We start from the raw sequence: 22,090 nt of genomic DNA, 5'->3' as shown, positions 1-22,090 counted from the left end.
TTTTTTTTAAATTTAAACAAAGTAATATATTTTTCTGTACATTTTACTGAGCTTTTTGCGATTTTACGAAATGTATGATCTCGTATATCTTCAATACTTGAAAAAATAATATGAAAAATTATAATTGTTTTAAAGTATAAAATAAAATAATATACATATAATGATTAATAATGATAGAATAGCATTTTTTAAATAACAATATATATCACGAAAAATAAATTTAATGGGGGACAGAGTGCCAAGCAATTTTTACTTGTTAAATAAAAAAAAAATATTTATAGTTGAAATAAATAAGAAATAAATTTTCTGAATTCCTTAGACTTAGACGATGCACTCTTCACGAACTCGTCGCAGCATGATCAGGTGAAAATAATGATAGACGTCGCAGTGAAATCGAATAGTAAATCGTTTATTAGTACGAAGGTGTGTGATAGTGTCTCGAGATTGCCGTCTCGGCCGACATTTCGTGATTAACAATGCCAGGCCTCGGTGTTGTGATACCGTGAACGAGTGTGACAGAGCTTTTTCTTGTTCCTTAGCTGAGACGTAAGAGATAGATGTTAGAACTAGTTACCCTGTTCTGCGAGCTGATGCTCCGCTTTTCCGTCGACGCCGATTCTGGCCGATCTTCCTCGTAGTCGATCGACCTTCGATCCATCACGATAGTGAACTTGGGACGCTCAGTAGTATTTGCACATCAATATAGATTAAGTAACTGTAATTCGAGCAAATTTCACCGATAGGATCTCGCGTTGATCAAGTCGCTCACGCTAACCCTCGACTAGTGATTCTAATTGAATCGTTGATAAAGTTAGATCGGATTAGCAAACATTTACTTAATCTGCATGGGAGCAAAACGGGAGATAAAATGCTCGCATTTGCAAATCGCACATTTAACGCTTTCAATGCTGCAAGGATAATTTTCAATTTGTAATATCAGTCGGTCTGTGATTGTGTAATCAATAATGAGTTTGGTTTTCATTGATTTAATGAAGATGACATTCAATATATCTACAAGAGAATTAAACAATCACATTTAGCACTATTACGCGCTTGCGAATCTACGGTAAGAATAGGGACGAAAGGCTTTTTTCATAGCCATATTTAGCGCTTAATGTAATTGTATGACTTTGCAAGTTTTATTTTTTCAAAGTGAAGGCTCGATACAAGAAAGATCACAACGCGAGATAGAATTCGGGCAGCCGTGGTTAATGTTAAATGTGCGTTTAAAAGATAATTTAAAGCATCAATTTTGAACATCTTCGGCGCAACGGAAGAGCGAAACGCCCGTGCGAGCTAACTTTCAAGAGATGCTACTTGTTATCTCCTCTCTAGGAGATATTCTAGTGCCTATGTTATTGTGTCCTCTGTTCTGCCTATAGCGCTAAAACCGCCGCTAAGAAATAGCGGAAGTATGGGACTGCTGAGAAGGGGCTGTGGCGGAAAGTGTGCCTCTCATCCCCTTGGAACGCAACAATAAATAATAATAATAATAATAATTTCGCGACTCATATACGCGTTTGAAAGGTATAAGAAAACGTTCTCTCTACCTCTAACTTTCGTTCGTACATCATCTTTTTTATTTATCTTTTTTTCTTTTCTCTTTTTCTTCTCTCTTCAATTCTCTTTCACTAGCGTTTTTGCTCTGCAAGAGCTCGCTATTCTCACGCACGTAGTACGGGGAAACAATAAAAAGTGTCGAGATGGTGAACGAAAGACAACGATTATACAAAAATGAAATATTACTGAGCACTAATGATCCATACATGATCCAACAGTTCGTACAAATTTATATACAAAATTAAATAAAGTATATTTAATTTTATGTCGTATTAAATGTTCAAATAAATTATACATTGTTCACATTTTCATGTAACGTTTTTGACATTGAATGAATACGAATTAGGTTTCGTATAAATGGATAAGACTTTATCTTTCGATCAATTTTGAGCGAATATTATTTCAAGAATCTCAATTTGAGATATTTTTCATTGAACATTTTGCAAGTATGTGCAAATCAAATGAATAAATATATGAAAAATCTATATTTAGCTTATTTTTTTCACACAACACAATATACTTTTGGATCATTCATGGTCCATCTCGCGCGAATTTCATTCACTCGCTCACTACACTCGATATGCAACAATTAATCATGGTCTTTGTAACAAAGATCCATGTTCGATTAAGACTTCTCCGTTCGCTTAAATAAAAACAATAATAACTTAAACTTTCAGCATACGTATCATACAAGCTATGCACAAGAAATAAAATAAAACAACAGTGCGAATCATTCAATTAACATGGACGCAATAAAATACGAAAGCATATAATTTTGCCTATCGTTTCCTCAATTCTATTTCTCTCTCTCGTTCTACGATTTCCTTTCTAATCTTTCTCGATCTGCGTATCGCCTTACATTTTCGCATTATGCGTATTCTTTGATTATATGCAGTGTTTCTTTTTGATGGCTCTCGTCATGATAAGTACACACTGTACATATTCATTCTTTCCTCTTCGCTTTTGCACTCTAGCCAGTCATGCTCCCGCAATTATAATTTTATTTTATTCGGCTAGAATATATTTCCTGAGGAACAATGAGAGCTGCCTTAGCTTAATTTCAGCTAATTAGTCAATCAGAAATTTCGCTCCTGGAGCACGTGAGAATAATGTAACATATTCAAAGGAGTCCGAATGAACTTGAATGCAATTTACGAAGTCGCTTTAGTACGATTCGTTATTGTCTTTACTCAATTAATAGAAAATTAAATAATATTTTACTAATAAGCTACTCTTAGCTTGTCGCAAAAAAGTCGACGAAAGAAATAACGTTTTTTATTTAATTAAATCAGTATGGAATTATTCAACTATTTCATGCCTTCTTGATTAATTTAATTTGTCTATAAAATTTTCTGTAATTTGTTAAAAGCATTAGACGCGCGAAACACTGCAAGAAAATAATTAGGGATAAACTGATAATCCTTAGACTAATGAAGATAAGGCGTAGATACTTGCGCAATTCAGTCAAACGTATGATATAATGATAAAAATTGATTTAAAGGAGCGAGAATTCTACATTATTGCTATATTTAGAATTTAAGAGAATAATCGACAGCATGACTTTCCAGAGCGTCACATTGGCGTAACTTTACTGGTAATGTTGCGCGATTAACAAATTTCTTTGTCGTGCAATATAAACTCGCGCAAATCGATTTTCTCATATAAAAACATAGGCGATTGTTGCCTCGCTTGATTTCGATTCACACGAGTGAATTATTATTAGCATTAACGGGATATTATTTTTGGGGATTGCACCACGGGGCCGGACATTCTAATCAAAATATTTTATATATAATTTTTTTGCGGAAAATAATTTTGATTTTATTAAGTACATATTTGTGATCAAATTATTGATGAATAATTAATAAAAATACTAGAAATTTTAATTTGTATCATGAAGATTTTAACGAGTTACATGGTTTGATGCAATGCAATTGTTTTCTTAACATTTTTTCAAGATTGAATCGTGTTTATTTAATTTTATAATGAGATTAAGTAGGAATTGCCTTCGTCGAATGACATTTATAAGTCTATCCTTTTTTTGATAGTATTATTTTGAGTTTCGTAGTTGTAATGTCTTGGACCGGCCCCGCTGTGTCGATCGCGCAAACTACCCTTATTTCTCCCGGCGCTCCTATATATAAAATTATATTTACAACAGAGTGATTATTTCTTTGTGTTGAGGTATTCGCGTCTAGGCGCGTCTAAAAAGAGAGCGTGCACTATTTCGAGGAGCGAGAGAAAGGCTCGCGAGAGAACTTCCGCAAGGGATTTTCTTCTCATCTTTGTCCTGCTCAACTCGTTCTTCGATCCTCTCGCTCTGAAAAGGGGAAAAGATATAATGAATTCTCATCCTTTTCTTGACTTTAGCGTTTGCCGTGATTGCGACGCGCGCGCCTGCCGTTACAAATAATTTAAAAATTATATTTTTATCGTATTTTTTATAGTTTCTTTTTTCATGTTTCTCTCTGTCTTTCTCTCTATATATAATTTTTTGTGTATATATTAAATTTTATTTCTGTTCTCTCTCGTTCTTGCACGCACAACGCACGGGAAAAGATGTCGGTAACGATATCGTTATAGTACAACTATACTACATGGGTGGAACTTTTCCTCCCGGCTCTCTCTATTTACATGGCTCGCCGTTTACTTTCTTACAAGTGCGGTATGTATAAAGTGATAGCGATATTTATACGGTGTACTAACGTGCGCCTGTACATTTTTCGAACATTTTTTTCTCTCACTCTCTTGCATCGTCTTGCTCTATAATTTGCTATATTCCGAAAATTCGAATAATTTTGCACCTCTGGCTTCTGTCACTTTGTTTCGTTGTATAAAAACTATCAATATCTCTACATTTTATATAATATTTTTTTAAGATTTTTTTTAATCTCTAATGTCGACTAGTTTAGTGCACCATAATTTATTAGATATTTTATTATATATTTGCATAAAATTATGTTATAATGTGTAACAAATCTAAAATCTAAAGCTACGTTACACAAAATTATAATAAAAATTCATGTAATATAATGGTCCAATGTTGTAAAAAATAATTATATATCAAAAATAATTATATATTAAGAATGATTATACATATATAACCAATTACATTATACATTACATATATACATTACATGATTATACATATATAACCAATTATGACATTTTTTCTACAGCGGGACAAAGTAACAGTACTGAGGAACACGTTAACGCCGGCTTGCACAATCAAAGCATTGCGCGAATCCGTGCGACTACCGATCGAAGATCGTTGATATCGACGCTCGTATACATAATAATGCAACCGATCGCGATAATGGTATGCTTAATAATGCACGCGAATAATTTGCGCCATTCGCACGCGGCCCTTTGTCCGCAATATAGCCGGCATTCGCCAAAATGGTGATTTGGAGTAGAGTGGGGTTGCGAGCGTGCCATGATTTTAGTTCATGAATTTTCCATGATGCGTGGCTTCCGTTACGTTATTAACGACAACAATACTGACTTCGTCAACGAAGTATAGTGGCAGTTGCTTCCACTAGAAAGCGATTCGCGTTCCGAGACAGAGTTGTGCTGAACTGCGAAAAGAGAATTTTTATGGTCGTCAGTGGTTTTCGATATCAAAACAGACAATATGAGATGTATACAGGAATCCAGCTTCATCGAGAAGCCATTTCGGGAGAAAGAGCATCTTCACTTTTTCAGAAAGAAAATTTCTCCACAATGCTTTCTACTCTCTCTCTCTGTCTCTTTATCCATCGAGCTATACGGTACTACGTTTCCGCAATGCTTTTAGTAATTACAAAAATAAAAAGCTCGCGCGCGGCGCTTAAAATTTCTGGCTGCGCGAATATATGCTTAGTGTAATGATGTACTAGTCATGTGCTAGTCATGCGTGTGGCAACTATGGTCTCCGACATCATTCATGCACGTTGGAGTCTAAATGAGATCCGTTTAGGAATTGTATTTTATAAATATTCACGCATTGATCTATTACTCTATAGATTATATGATATTTTTCTAGAAAAGAGGATTTTCCATTTAAAAATATGAAGATTGAATGGATTTATTATTATTAGTTTTGACCGGATAGATCACTAATAATACAGACTTTGATTTGAAATTTGAAAAAAGAATATATTTATTATTTTTAAATTATCTCTATTCTGATAGACCACATAAAATATTAAACTGTTTATTTAAGTACAAAGCATTAAGTACTGAATTTAGAATATTTCCATATTATATAATATGTATTCATAATACATTGAGTGTACATTATCGAAACTAAATTTTGTTCTTTAAATTCAACATCTATTTTCTCGCACGAAAATAATAAAGAGCGTAATGCATGTGTCGTAATCTAATTGATTTATCAGATTCCAACGTGCAAATCGTTATTTCTTTCCTCAAGAATTACAGTATGGTCCAAGGACTCGGCTTATTCTATCGCGTGCGTGCATTTATTATTATATTTCGAGAATTTTATTGGCATGTGTGTATAGATGTCGTATAGACAAAGCTTTCTAAGTTGGTACGAAGAATGATTATTATTGGACTAGAAACGCGGCATGATCGCATAGTATCGTCTAATGTCGCCTGCCGTGCATGCGATCGGATCCGCTCGGGGGTCTCGAAAATCTAATTATAGGTTTCGTCGTATCAAAGTTTGTACGAAACTTGTCGGCCGGGTGAACAGGCCCGGTCGTTTAGGATAGGATTGGCAGTGGATCGGTTAATTTGACCACGAAGCATCCATGATCGACACCAGCTTGATCCGTAATATGTGCAATTCAGATTAAATAATCTTGTATTTAGCCTAGAAATATAATAATAAGTGAATTTTCTATAAAAATGTTACATAACAAAAAGTTAAAAAAATAAAATTGTTTTTCCTTTCATAGGTTTTTAATTTAAAGTATAGTTTTAAAATATAATTAAAATAAAATTTAAATTATAAATTCATTTCCTTGAAATGCATCTTATCGGATTTGCTGATTTTTGGGCAGTACTATTTTACTATCATTTATTAATCCTATTTCAGCTTATACATACTATTTTAAATGTCATTTATTTTGAAAATTAATGTTACGTTTGAATACTTGGCGTGCGGATGTTTCGAGCATTTTTTTTATTTGCAAAATTGTTTGTGGATTGCTTGAAAGAGCCATAATAGGACTGTTTGTCTAAAATAACTTCGGTATTTCTCCGGGATTCTTTGCGATTGGTAGTCGCACAATTTGCGGGCGACGACGAGGACGAGATCGACTCGTTCCGATTAACGCATTCTTTCTCTCTACGTATAAATTACAAACGATTAGACTAAAAAGATACAAGTAATTGTTAATGTCCTTTGGTACCAGCCTGAGTCTCATTTGATTACAAATAAATTTATTAGATAGTCTTGCAATAGTATCGGCTAGATGTATAAATCACTAAGAGATCACTGCGTTTTTCTCGTCCTAATCTCGTCACTTGCTCGCGAATTTCCTCGTCGCTTCGATGATCGAATCAAATCTGTATGTCACGATCGTCACGACTCAAGCAGCCGTAGCAACCATATCCTTATTGACTCTTAACCGTGGACGTCGAAGTATCAAAATACAGCAGTTTAGCACAGCCGAATCGGTGTCAGCCGCTCTCTCCATTAATGAATATGCTCAATTCATCGTGGCCGGTGACAAAAAACGAATACTCTTTCATCATCATCATCTCTCTCTCTCTCTCTCTCTCTCTCTCTCTCTCTCTCTCTTTCTTAACGAGAGTATATTTCGAGAAGAACACGGTCAGTCCTCCATTAGGACATGATGTAGTCCGCGGAGTGATGCGAGTGATGGGAGTTTCGATGTTTGTCCCTGCGATGATTCGTCCGGGAGTTACTTCCGCGAGTACCGCTGGTGCCGGTGGTGCCGGAAGTATGATGGCTGTAACCACTGTCGCTGCCAAAGCTGCTGTCAGGTTGGCCCTGGTATAGTCTGCCAGTAGTGGTCACCTGATCGCATGCCGCATCCCTGGTCGAGTTAGTGGTATAATACACTGGCTGGCTGTATTTGTCGTCGCCGAAGAGCCGATCGGTCGGCTGCGAGTACGTGTCCGAGTACTCGCCGCTCACCTGCGTGTAGAGTGGCGTCGTGACATCGGATTGACTCTGCAGGCCATAATAATCGCTGCCGTACTGTTGCTGCTGTTGCTGCGACGACGATAGGTACTTGTATTTGTCGCTACCGGACGATTTGATACTGCGGGACGAGCGCTCCTTGTTACTCCTGTTTTGGCTAGAATAGCGATGCAACGGCCCCAGCACCGGCACACTCTCGTACGGATTCTCCTCGAGCCGTGGGGCCTGTGCAGCCGGCAAAGGCGGCACAAAATATGGTAACCTGTGCGCCACCGACGGGACGGATTGTTGACGTTGGGTGATGTTGTTGCCTGTTCGGGCCCCGGCCACACCTGGAAGCAGAGACTCGAATCAGTCACAGTTTGCAAATGCATTTAGTAGTTATATACATATATCATTTTTTTGAACGTGACAAAGTCGCAAAATTACTCCAAAATTAGGTAGTAGAGGGAAAAATCAAAATAAAAACTCAAAATAGTCAAGATATTCAAAAGTTAAAATAGGAAAACAAAAATAGCCAGAAGAATTGATACAGAAAGTTTCAGTATAATTTTATCAATAATTTGATTCGATTTTATGAAGAAATAAGGATACAAAATTTATACATAAATTGTGTTATAAAATATTCATATAAAAATGATACAGCAAATAAATATAAACAATAAAACAGCAAACAACAAAGAGTAAGTAGAAATAGAGGTCTCAAAGTCTAAAAAATACAAAAAAAAGGAAACTGAGGATAAGTGTCTGAGAGTCTCTATATGTCATCGGTCAATAACAATAAACATTTACATGAGGAAGAGAAAATATCGTTTGTTAGTTTAAGTGTCTCGCAATTAAAAATCTTTCGAGCAATATTACTTTCTTTGAACAACATTATCTGAAATGCCTATCTCTCTATCGTTTTCTCTCACTTACGTCTCTTTGCTAAAATATCATCTACTTAATTATCTGTTTACCCGCGACACTAGGATAGAGTTGAAGCAGCGCGTCCAACAGCATGCCCTCGTGAAACTCGCCCACATCGTGATTTTTGTCCCGTCTGCGTCGGTCGAGACTCCTGGGGCTGCGGCCACGTCGTTCGCGTGGTTGCCTGCCACCAGCGGGACACGTGCCCCAGGCAGGAGCGCCGCTCGAGGTGAGCATCCTTGCCTCGGACGGCTCTCCCACTGACAGTTCATCCTCGGCAAATTCATCCTCGCTCGCTGGTTTGGATGCATTGGACGCGCGGTGATGATGACGATGATGATGATGATGATGTAGACGATTGCGGGCGTTCAGCTCGCTCTCCTCGTCCGTCTCCGGATGGTCCCCTACGGAGTAAAGAGATTCGTTAGGATTTGCTTAACGATTTGCTGCGACGATGGAGATGAGGAGAAAGGCAATTAATCGCGTATAAAATCTGTCCGACAATCGGACAGGATTAATTAGACGTTGAGAAACTAGAGTATTCTTCGTGGCAAGCGCACGATGAGAATTAATCAGGCGGGTAATTAGAATCTTCCTGAGGCGATAAATTATTTAGAAAAATGAGAAGACTACGGGATATAGGGATTATTCCATGTGACCCACGAAATTGATCAACTATTTCAAAGAAATATCGAAAAGTTATTTAAATATATTTTTCTAATAAAATACAAAGCTTACATATATACAAAAGTCAAAAAATTTTGTATGCTTTCTTTCTTTCTCCTTGTCATATTTAAAAAAAAAAAGTTGTATGGAATTTTGAAAACGTTTAATCAATTTCGTAATGATTTCGTAAAAAACAAGAATCGAATTCTTTAAAAAGATGCCTCACATATAATCTCATGCGGGCTGCAATTGCAATATCATTTTATACTAGACGTCGATTGACGAAAAAACAATTGCATCCTCAGAATTATTTTCTTCAATCATGGGGAGCAAAAGATTCGGCTACGCCTGCGGGAACAAGCTGGATCACAAGCTCAAATTTCATTTAAAACAAAAAAGAAAATTCGTCTTGAACGATTGGAGATTTTGCAGTTAAATCGTCGAAACAACCCACGGTCCATTTCGGCCGATATTTCGGCATAGCTGAGAGAATTCGGTTTCGCGCAGGAATTTCGCTCGTCGATTCGGCGAGCGCGAGCGCGAGCGGTCGTCTCGCCGTTCTGCTCCTCCGTTAATTGCCTCGCGTTATTCCGTCGAACACGAGCGTTCGGCCGCGATCGATACTAACGACACACAGCGGGGCGTGTACGCGGGCTAAAAAAAAATTGGCGAATGTCGTACGAATAATCGCGGCGCGGCGTAAAAAAAAAAAAAGAAAAAAACTAATACCCGTCTGGAATGTCGCGCGCGCGAGTTTGCGATCGAAATCGATTTTTGCGAGAAATTGAGAGGGATCGTTCTCGATTAATTTTTATTTCGCGGCGAAGAAGACGGCAATCGGAAACGAAGCGAAGAAAAGAGACATATCACGCCGAATTGTTCTCTCGAGCAGATTAGAGGTGTTATCGACTGGCCCTTCTCGCGGACATTAAGTCCGCGCTCCGTTGATCGTTAAATCACTCGAAATAGCCTCCGTCGTCTTGGGCGAGTGTCCTCTCGAAATATTCTCCGGTGTTTCCATAGAGAGATAGGAGGATGGCGTGTCGATCTCGATCGAAATAGATCCGGGATACATCCGACCGATTCTCAATCTCCTTTGTCGAATTTCCGAGTAAATAATGCGATATGTTATTAGATATAAGAACTTGAACTGTTTCGATCAAATGGATTTTATATATAAATAACTCGTACAATAACGTTTATTATGACTCAATTTTGAAATATAGATCAATTCCGCGTGTAATAAAATATAATATATCTTTTGTTTTCGCGAAATTTTCAGGTTGATTGTGGAATATGTTGCAAAATTATTTTTTAAAAATACAAGAATACATGTATATATATATATATATCTCTGTAAGTAGTTATATATGATAGAAAAAATGTATGTGTAATTCTAAAAATTATTAAAATGAGAAAAATTTTTTTTCCATGGAATCATTTTCTCGAAAATAGAGAATTTCATTTGACAGAGGTTCCAATTTGATCAATTCCATGAACGCGCGGGTTATATTCCTCGTCGATGTGATCGTCGAGCGAATCCAAGCGATCCGTTGAATTTCCTTGCGTTTTTACAAACCCGCGAGGGACAGGACCACCCCCTTCGAGATCGATGTTCTCCCTCGTCTCGAAACTGGAGAACGAAGATGCATACATAGCGTATATATATACACACGCAGGTCGGGCTCGTGGTTACGACTAATGCACGCGGTGCAGCATGTATATTCGATTACCGGGTCTTCGTCAAACGTCGAAAGCCTCATCACCATACTAATTAGCCGTCCAACTAATGGGAAGTATAAGTCAGAGGTCGTGTCACGTTTATCTCCCTTTGATAAAATACACGACGGCACAGAAGAGCGGGATCGCTAGGGGGAGAAAGAGAAGACGACAGAGAGAGAGATAGAGAGAGAAAGAAAAAGTGATTGCGATGAGATTATGGGGAAGAAACAGGCGAGAGAAGACGTAATGTAAAACTACACTTATCAAAATCTCGTTTCTTGAAACGAGTGCAGACTGTCTGACATATATATACATGATATATATTTATAATATAGATCTTCGAAAGAGTTGTGAATTTAACTTTGTTGTTTACCACGTAGTATTTTTTATATCGCAGACTTTGTTTTGCAGCTTTAGAAATCCTATATATTTCGAGATTCTTATTTTCAAAGATATATTTTTAGATGTTTAAACATCTGTTCCTATAAATTTCTTAATAAATGTTTGTAAATTCTTAAATGCATGAAGAATTTTCAAATCCATAGATTTTATTCCACAAATCATAGATAGAAATTTATATTCACAAATTTACTCTTTTTTTTTTTCACTGTAACTTTCCTATAATTTAAAGACTTACATCTCTGAATGGCGAGTCCGTGTTTTCATCCATAAAGATTTTTACTCATTTTTCGTTCAACAAAAATCTATTCTTTTGTAATCTCATGAGATTCGTAGTATCACATAAATTCTCTCTCTTTCATTTTCGCTCATTTTCAATACCGCAAACTCATTCAACTCCGCAGATCTTACATTCGTAAAGTGCACTTTCGCGATACGCAAATTTTCACTTGGAATATTTTTAAAAAGTTCTATCGATTTTTTTGCCCCGTAAATCTCTCGTATCGTAGATTTGTCTGTAAATCGCAACACACGTATTTGCCGGATTATTTTGATAAATGCAGTCTCGCAGTACCAGGACCAGAAAAGAGAAGGATGTATGGAGGAAGAGACGAGCGAGAGAGGAGCGACGTGGAAGCCTCGCAAGCGCGCGTTAGTTGGCGAAATTCAACGCTGGTTCAACGCAGCCGTATGTTAATCGTGTGTTAAGCCAACCGACAGACGGACACACCGTGTTGAAAACTCTCGTATACTCGTGCCATACCTATGCGTTTCCCGCGGGCATGTTCGATCCCGAGGGTACTCCCTTGCGTCTTCAGAGGCGAGTCTCATCTAGAAGGAGAGTGCGTGATTTGCGTCTGCATGTGAACGTTGTTTTCAACGCGTCGTCGAGAAGACAAAATGGGATATCTTCACGATCTCGCAAGGATTTTTTTTATCTGTCGCAATTTCTCGGTTGACTGAATAAGCTGGCTTTTGAAGATTCGCGTAAAAGTACGCTTAATTAAGACGATTTTCCTCATTTTTTTTTTTTTTTTCAATTTTGCTCAAGATTAATTTATATTTTTAATTTTTACTTAAACTTTACTTTCTTCTTTTTATTGTCCACCTTTAGACTATCTTGTTTTAGTCTTATTAAAAGATTATCAATTGAAGGAATCTTAAATAAAAATATTCTATTTTTTTTTTCAGTTTTTAACAAACATTTTGCAAAAATAATGTATGCAGAAAAAAAAAGAAAAAGATTGCAAATTTTCGAATTCACGTTTATAATTTGAATTTTTGTTCTCTGAAATTAAATCTTTTAATGGAATATTTTTAACTCTTCCTTTTCTCTCCACCGCCGCATTGTTGTTCTCAAGATTCTCCAATGCGATGTTCTCCGTAAAAAGACCGCGGCACGTAAAAGGAAAGGCTTGGGGAAGCCGTCCAAAGTAAACATTGATTATCGGCACTTACCGTTGCTGAGCTCCTCGTAGACAGGATTATAGAGGTCCTGCGATGTGTAAGGATCAGGACCGGGGCTACTGCAGACGAACACCCCTCTCCCGCCCTCCTTGACGTCCAACATCTGTCGTGATAAGAAAAATGTCAGTGAGAAAAAGGGGGATAATACGCGTGACGCGAGAAGGAAAGAAATATATCTTTTTTATAAAATATATCGCATTGTTAAATGACGGATATGGGATATTTGCAATTGGGATATTGTCATTTAGATTATACTTACACACAATATCATGGAAGACGCAAATAGGTGTCGCAAATATTAGAAAGTAATCGATCAGACACCGATAGTTTTTTAACCGTGACTTATTAAACATTTCAGAAGGTACGCCGCGCGATTAATTTTACGTTCGATAAAATCTCAATTCTACCGCGATATTATAAATTATGCGCCGTTTGAGTATTAAGACCGCCACCATTTCCCTCGCTTTGCGAGGTTGAAGGGTAATTAGTTGCGAGTTGTGACTAAAAATAGGTCAGCTCGTTACAAACGAGCTCGAGTTTCGCGTTGTTTTACGAGGCTCTTTAGGAACAGCGACTTGTTTACGACAGCGCTGGAAAACAATTAGCGAATAAAGGTAAGGGATGCGGGGTAGCGAGATCGCGAAGGGAGAGGGGAAATCGGAAGGTGGGGGGGGGGTTGAGAAGAAATTCAGAAGCAAGGCGACTGGCGACTGGCACGAGAACCTTAACACTCTTTCCGCTTTATGTTTTTCGACAGACGATTAACTCGTTCCTACTGCTCCTTCCTCCTCTTCCCGATGAAGCAACTCTCACCCTTTCTTATTTCGGGGATTTCAATCTCGGAAACGCTCGGTCAACGAAAGCGAAGGTTAATCTCTAAATTGGCAGGGAGTTTATACATCATGGCAGAATAATAAGAAACAATCTCACCGCGAGATTCATCCTGACGATTAGTCTTGTTTCCCTTGGCATTCTTGTTGTCAAGTTGGACGATTAATTCTCGTGTCAATCACTCGGCTCGAATTTTAAATGTCTCACGAAAGAAAATGTCTACTCGTTGAGATCATCCAAATCGAGTTATCAATCCAAGTTTGCATTTTTCTTTTTATCGAGATTCTTTAGGTATTTATTTTATTAAAGAAACAGGCACACGTTAAAAGGATTAAAGAGATTGGAAAGTTTGTCTCTTTTTGTCGCAGAATACGAGGGTCAATCGAAACGCTCGATTGACGATAGAGGGAAACGCATATAACCGATACACGACATAATTGCGGATGGTTTAATCCCTTCACCTCGGGTTAGAGCTCGCCCTCGCAACAGCTCGTGTGTCGTCGTCGCAAGTGGTTTCCTGTCTCCGTTCCGGCCGTGTCTCGATGGTTTGCGAGGCGAATTTGCCACGGGCTTTGCTCTTCGATTCGACCGGAGTATCGCGTTAACGGACGCAAATGGCGCGCTGCGACCCCCAATCTATCTCGCTCTATCGCTCTCACTCGTCAGAGATCCATAACGTTCTATGATCCCGCCGGGATATCATTCACACACACGACGATTGAAATTCTGCTCTAATTTTAGAGAGCTTAATTTCTTGCACGATCAATACCGAGTACATTTCTCGAATGTCAAAAAATAAATTTTGTTTTATTTTATTATTGGCAATATTTTTAGTTACGAAGATCAATAATGTTGAAGATTGGAAAAATTATACGGCTGGCAATGGAATCAAAAGTCAAATGTCAACGTTGATTATACAGCAACTTAAGAGATCAAACGTTCATATTTAAATGTCCTTCTATTGACGCGTCCGAGAGACTGTATATATATACAGTTTTCCTAATATAATCCAAATATCTTTATCCAGCGGAAACTTTTCTACCCACATGTGACTGAAAGAGATCACGATTGCAAATGTTAATTTAAAACATTTCCTCTTTCGCGGGGAATTTTTTTGCCTCGCGCGAATCGTAATACAATCTCGCGTAAAACATGATGATCGTGTGACGTAAATTCGACATCGCGCCGGGGGTTGAAATATCGCTGATAGAGCGTGTGGGAGTATCGGGTCCACGTCGCGCGCGATGTGGTGTACGTGTCTCTATCTAAAATTATATCTCCCGAATTGAGTCGATTCCTGCTCTTCTCGAGCGGATGAATAAAATGGATTCGATCGCCGGATGTAGACCAGTTATATATATCCTGTGTCTATTTTCCGTATTATCGAAACTTGTCGCGTAATAGCGGCAAAGATATGATAAATATGGCGAAGTATCTCTCTCTCTCTCTCTCTCTCTCTCTCTCTCTCTCTCTCTCTTATTTTGTGCTAAATGCATGATGGAAGCGTGGGTCGAAAGGTCGAATGTCAATTTTATAAAACATTGAAAACAAAAACCGACAGATGCATCCTGTCGAATTGCGTTCAGTTTACAAGGCCAATCAATTGCGTTTCACTGTGCGCAGAAATAATCACGTGGCGTGAAACAGGTTTCCTATTGATATCGCGTGATCATGAATGAGATATTATTTCTCGTGCGCTATCGGTTAGCAACAATATTATATTGCAAAAATCGTGGGTTCTCAAATGGAGAAACCTTAAAATATCTTTGATTTGTACATCCTTTGCAGATGCATATTTTTATGCATCCTATAAGATAACGAAAATAAGTATACATTAAAGGTCTCAGAAATATAATATATATTATATAACCAATAAATATCTCAAAGGAATTTTAAAATATTTATTTATAATATATTCCTTTATCTAATTGTATTGAAATATAATATTTTGTAGTTGCGTATGTAAAATAATTTCAACCATCTTTATTTAATCTTTGAAATTTTTCGGTTCTCGATTTCACGAGACACGCGATTTTCAATCGGCCTGTAATTCTCGACAGTATATACGGAATATCTGCAATTCAGCCTGCTATCTGCGGATGCAATCGAGTGCTCGTAAGACTCGCGAGTGCACAAATTGCCGGAATCGAGTTAACCGTTCGTTCATTCATGCGGGGAAAGGAGGAAGGGGGAAGAGGCGGCTACTGCAAAGGAAACCGACCGGATTTCTCGCATCCCCCATTGAACTGCCCGAAGCGGTACTATCGCCCCTACCGGAAAAAAAAACGATCCATTCTTCCCCCGGATTCGACGCTAGCGAGTGCCGGCGATCTTGAAAGTGTTCAGGGGTTTATTATCGTGTTTAGTCTGCGGAAGTCGTCATCGTGGCATCTGTGATTTTTCGAGTGTTTAGCCAATTTGGTTCTTGTACCTACTAATCCTATACATAGAATACATAGTATTCTCTAAACGCGGCTATTTGATCCCGAAGAAATGCTTTGGTGTTACCGTGAATTTTCCGATATTTGTCTGTGAAGATAAATACTGTGATGGAAGTTCTCGAAAGAACCAGAGTTGTAAATGTGATATCTTTATTATTATTTAATGTGATATCTTATTATTATTTAATATGATCATTGCAAGAATATAATTATATTTTTATATTTTTTATATGTACTTGTATAATGCATAATGTACGTATGTACTTAATACATGAAAAAAAGAGAGAGAACTTGAAGAAAAAGATACGTCGGAGGATTTTTTATTCTCAAATTATTTTCAATAAATTTTTATTTGATGTTGAATAGTTAAAAACGTTTAATGATATTGATCCTTTTATGTTTAGTATTCGTTATACATTTGAATGATTTTGATTAACCCTTTGAAATATTTTCTTCATATAAAGCCAAGGCGCAATTCTCTTTTTAACTTGTACCAGTGACAAGATAATTTTTACTTAAGCGTCTCTCCTATCTATATAGGAGGGACCCCCTATCTCGTTTACGAGGAATGGAGTTGAGCGACTCTTGAAAGTCGAATTACGAGTTCGCCAAGTCGCGTGTCCAACCTTCGACCTTTCGGAATTGAGTTAGGCACCATTAGCGCGAGCACGAGATAGAACGAAGACGGGAACTAGGTTCTCTGAATCGAACTTCCGTTCATAGCTCATCTAAACGGTGCGAAATGGCAGGAAGACTTCTCCTGTAAATGAATAATGAAATTCATTTCACGTTGATTGACAGACTAAATAAACGAAGTAGGAATTATCGTAAAATATATCACATTTAATCATACTAAGATGAGCGATCTTTTTTTAACTATTAATAGACAAACTTTTTCATTATCTATTTTTCGCGATTATATATACTTTTTTTAATTATCCCATTTCTTTTGATATTCTCTGATTTTATTCTAAAATATTCATGATCATAAGGCGAGGGGGGGAGGTAAAATAATTTTGCATTTATCGAGAACAGAAGGCAAGTGTCGATTCTGCCCTCATAAACGAGCTAGCGCATTTTTAGGCGAGTTATGCGACTTGGCAAAGTTCCACACGTTCTGAGAATTTTCAATCTTCCGGCTGAAAGTTCGATATTCGGCCGGTTTCACTCGAACTTGATTATCCTAATGATTTTACGGTACCCGACACGAGTTTCACTTGGCTAAAGAGACGAAACGTGTAAAAACGCGACCGACTTTTCCTTCTTTATTCCTCTGTTTTTCTTCCTCCATCGGTATTAAAATTCTATGTCTGTTATATATAATGTCCTCTATAATGACCGGGCTGGTGCTCGCGGAGGCCTTTGAAAAGTTGATCGTTTTAATGACCCCGTGGCCCCCGCAGGCGGCGGCGGGCATCCCGCTAAACTTAGATCTTCTCTTGACTCTTGGACGTCGGCGACAGTGCATACTTTAAAGCGACTTGGCTAACATGAGAGGAAAAGAAGAAAAGAGGAAGAGAGTGGCAGAGGTCACCTCGTTCTCCTAACTACAAAAGTTCGCGACATAAATAAAAAATCGAGGACTTTTCTAAATTAACTTTTTTATTCGAAAAATTCGCGGATTTGAATTTCTTATGGATAATGAGTTTGAGAATATTTAAAGATAACCATGTATTAAAAGCGAGATATTACGATCCGTGACAGTTTATGGCTTCAATCAGAAAACGGTAATTTTACATTTACAATTTCCGTTAAATAAAACATTGAGAGAGAGAGAGAGAGAGAGAGAGAGATGTGTTGCAGTTTATACTTCTTCACGACATCTGAATGAATAAACTCATATCTTTCTAGTATCTAATGTTTCTTGGCGTATTACTTGGCGTATCTCTAAATTTAACCACCAACGCGCTGCAACCACCAACGCGCTGCAACGTCCTACATACTCCGGATAATATCGAGTTTCGTGTGTATGTGAGCGAGCGTGTGTGCCTCGCGCGACATACATGCCGACATGTCGTGACTGTATCGCGTTACTGTAACCCGCTAATTGTTAGTTACTGCACCAATTGCATTAGGTTCTAAGCCCAGGGTGGACGACTACCTTTTCCCCCTCCTCTCCACTCTCCATCTTCCCCATCGTTATGTCGCTACTGCTTTGCAGATACACCGTCTCGAGTTAACGATACGGCACCGGCGCGCATAATCGAGCCGACACAACAGGTGGATGTTATGCAGATCGATAAACTTCCGTCAGCGAATTGACCGTCTACCGGTTTATCCGGTGCGGAGCGACGAGATTTATAACGGGGACGATAACGGTAAAAAGAGCCCGCGGACGAAATAATTACGGTTTGATCGCAATGTCGAATAAGGTCCCATCCCTCGCCATCACGATTCTAATTCTGTAATATATTTTCGTAATCGAATCGATCCCTACATCAGCTGTGCAATTTCCTTATCACGCGTGTAACTTCGATAACCCGGTTTGTTCCGCGTTATATTTAGATTTTGCGCGAGAAACAAGAAATATTCGTTTTATCGAATTTTCTAATGAATTTTCCGATTGGCGGATATTGGGCGTTATATGGGAAGAGAATTAATGCGGGACAAATTTATCTGAAACTAAACTAATTGCAGCTGAAATTTAACATATTAAAAAAAAACATTTACACATATTTAAAAAAAAAACACTTCTTTCATCTTTTCTCTCCTTGCTTATAATTAGAAAAAAAATTTGGAACTATAACAAATTATAAAAAGAGAGCGATGTAACAAATTTACGCATTTAAGAATTATAGATAAAAAATTAATAGATTTTATATGATTGTAAAATTAATATTACATTCTGAAATATTTTAAAATCGTATTCTATATTTCTATGCAAAAATAACTAGACATATGTTTGAAGCTCAATCATTTAAAGAACGAACGAGCGTTTTGAAAACTGACGGCGTTGCATATGTGTAATTTTGATGGACGTTTTAATAATATTCAAATATTTGAACTTTACTTGACCTCATTTTACGCGCTCGCCGGCCGTGAAGACGTCAGCGAGAAGCATTATTAGAGAAAAGGGACGGCTTTTTAAAACGTCAGGCAAAAGATGGTTGGTACATCGGCGACACATTATTTTGAGGATTTTCTGGTCTAACCAAATTCTACCAAATTCTTTTGATTCACTGACAATTTCAAATATTCAAATATTCAAATATTTAAGCTTGATTCAACTTCTTCGCGAATCGACAAGCTGTCTAACTCGTAATAGAAAAAGATCGTGCTGAGAAAAGCTTTTATGGTGAATAAAAATGAAAGTGTCAAATATAAAATGCAATCTAATTGACCCGTGACTGCTGAGATCGATCGATTACATTAGCCGAGAAACTTCAAAAATAAAAGTTTTAATTTCATTAATTTCATCCAATATCCTTTCGCGCATCGTAGAATAAAATCAGATATCAATCTTTGGTTGAAACGCGGCAGTCTTATTCGATTTTCAGGATTTCTAAAGAAAATTCATCGTACCATTATCCAGCGAGAAAAAGCATTCTTTTTTTTACCTTTTCTTCTCGATTCTTCCATGATGGAATGCATATCTTAAAGAATATACATAGTGTGCCACTTTCCAGATTTTCTTATATGCATAGAGTTTCTTGATTTTTTAAATTTTCAGACTTAAGATTTCAGTATAGTGATTTCTGCTCTAGCAGTTAAGAATCAAAGTAAAATTTATGTCGCATCAGAAATCAAAGAAAGAGAGAGAGAGAGAGAGACGAAATTATTCGCAATTGACTATTCTTTCAATTCTATCTTCGATAGTTCCGCTTTTATCTCGATGATGACATACAAGGCAAAACATTTCGAAGCCCTTTGACACCGAAGAAATCGCGAACGCCGCAGAAACGGATTGGAGTGCGGAGCCTTTTCTCGAATCTTTTTCACGTCGAAAATCAAAATCAGAACACGAACTATATTTGCGAACTCTTTTGTTCATCGTCTTTTCCGAAGATTGTAAGTCGCTTTTCTCTCGAGCTCAAATATTTATGTCTCTTGTTCGTTCGTTGGTGAATCAACAAATCGACGAATCGAAATCGGCGACGCGTGGCTATCGAGATTTTCGGGCGTCGACCTCGATCTCGCTGCAAGTAGTAACACTCACTGCTGACTCCGTCCAGAACGAAAAGAGAACGTGCGGCGCCCTTCCTTCCCTTCGCCAACCCTTTGGCAATTAAATTACACGGCCACGGAGAGAAAACAGAAAAAGAAAAAGAAGAAGAAGAAGAAGAGGTAGTAGAGGATCTTCGCACCGCTGGATATTTGCTCGGCTCCATTTGCGAAATTAGAGATCTATTCGTCCGCGCGGGAGAGACGGCAATCGCTCCTGGGGAGCAAAGGTGACGCGTCAATCTCTCAGCCCCTACTTTTCCCTGCTTTCCTTCAGAGAGAAGCCGCCCTTTTTTATTCCCTCTTTTTACCTAACCTCCCGCGTTTCTTCTTCCGCGAAACTCCACGGCCTACTTTCTTTCTCATCTCTTGCCATTTGTGTTTGCGAGAATTCATCACCGATAAAGAACTCGCTGGTCGGACCGACTGGGGTTGGCAGAACTATGTGGTCCATAAAATTTGTTTCTCTCTCTGTAAATTAAAAAATTCTAAAGCAGAGATGATGATGTATCTTCGTTAACGTGAATTATTCGATTAATGCAGAAAATCATTCAATCGATCGGTGCAACCAGCGAGCGAACGATAACGGCGTTTTCTTAAACAGAAAAAGTTTGAACACAGAAGTGGTTATTCCGTGTCCACGTGTTATTGTCATTGTATCGGGAGGCGATTTTTGGTAAACGATAGAGAAAACTTGGCGTTTCCCTTATCCCCTTGGTAGCGCTTCCGGTACTCTTTCTGGTGACATTCGCTTAGAGTAATCCGCGTAATCTTGTGTCTGAATCGCGCGCGCGTGAACAGGATGCGAGGGACGGGACAGGATTGTGGACCGGGTCAATAACCACTCCTCGTCAAATTTTTCAGCAAAGTAATTTTATTTCTCTCAAACCTCTCCTCTCTCTCTCTCTCTCGCCCTCTTTCTTCCATTAATTCAAGATATACACAAGACCGTCATTTCGCCCTTCGCCTCATCGAATTCGCGACGTTATATTCACAGGACACCGAGCTTAGTGTTCGGCGAGGCGTACTAACGGTAATAAATAATACTAATAACGTTAATAACTAATAATGATAATAATAATAATAATAATAATAATAATAATAATAATAATCATAATAATAATAGAGTAAAGATAATCGTAATAATAGCAATAAAGACGACGATGATAATAGCGGTGTACACAATCGTACATTATAATGTGATGACAGTTTAGATAATTTACAAATCGGAAAATCAGACTCATCTTCCTTCGCGGTTTACGCGAGAGATGTATGTGTGTCCTTCCATTTTTCTCTTTATCTCTTTCTGTATATATATATATATCTATATATATATATATATATATATATATTAGATCCTGTCGATCGCGTTTCTCTGTAGAGAGTGTGCTATTTACAAAATTCACGGGTCTAATCTCTAATCTATTTACAACCATAGAGTGCGCCCGGTCGCCGTGCCCGCACAACCGACGAATAAGGCCCCGCGCGCTCTCTCTCTCTCTCTCTCTATTTCCCTAACTTCCTTCCGCGTCACGTTTCCCCTCTTTATCTTCTTTTCGCACGTCATGCACTCTTTCGATTTGTTAGTTTGTGGAGATTGCGTGGGCACGGCTCCGAAGTAACAAAATAAATACTGACTAGCCCGCCCTGGCGCCTTCTGCGTCGACGGCGGCAGCGAACGGAACGGACGCTTACGTCGGAAGCTTACGTGACTCGAACATTTAATTGGCAGATAAACGACATAAATTAACTTTTTTTTCTTTCCGTGTATGTCATCGGATACGCGAACGGACTCGAGAATATATCATACGCGGTT

At 38.0% G+C, this 22,090-nt stretch overlaps 1 protein-coding gene across 3 annotated transcripts in view; it reads right to left on the bottom strand.

The window, feature by feature from the left end:
* Nucleotides 1-394: 394 nt before the first annotated feature.
* LOC126848246 (uncharacterized) overlaps nucleotides 395-22,090 on the bottom strand; it is a 362,696-nt gene continuing 341,000 nt past the window's right edge. For all 3 annotated transcript variants that reach the window (XM_050589000.1, XM_050588999.1, XM_050589001.1), the window contains 3 exons: nucleotides 12,833-12,944; nucleotides 8,638-8,991; nucleotides 395-8,010 (listed from right to left, as the gene is read on the bottom strand). In XM_050589000.1, the coding sequence (XP_050444957.1) occupies nucleotides 7,358-8,010; nucleotides 8,638-8,991; nucleotides 12,833-12,944 (1,119 nt within the window). In that variant the 3' untranslated portion in view covers nucleotides 395-7,357. The remainder of the gene's footprint in view (nucleotides 8,011-8,637; nucleotides 8,992-12,832; nucleotides 12,945-22,090) is intronic.

The sequence above is a fragment of the Cataglyphis hispanica genome, chromosome 3, assembly GCF_021464435.1.
Source record: "Cataglyphis hispanica isolate Lineage 1 chromosome 3, ULB_Chis1_1.0, whole genome shotgun sequence".
Lineage (NCBI taxonomy): Eukaryota > Metazoa > Arthropoda > Insecta > Hymenoptera > Formicidae > Cataglyphis > Cataglyphis hispanica.
The sequence above is the reverse complement of the archived record's forward strand: the minus strand, read 5'-3'. Positions and strand labels throughout refer to the sequence as shown.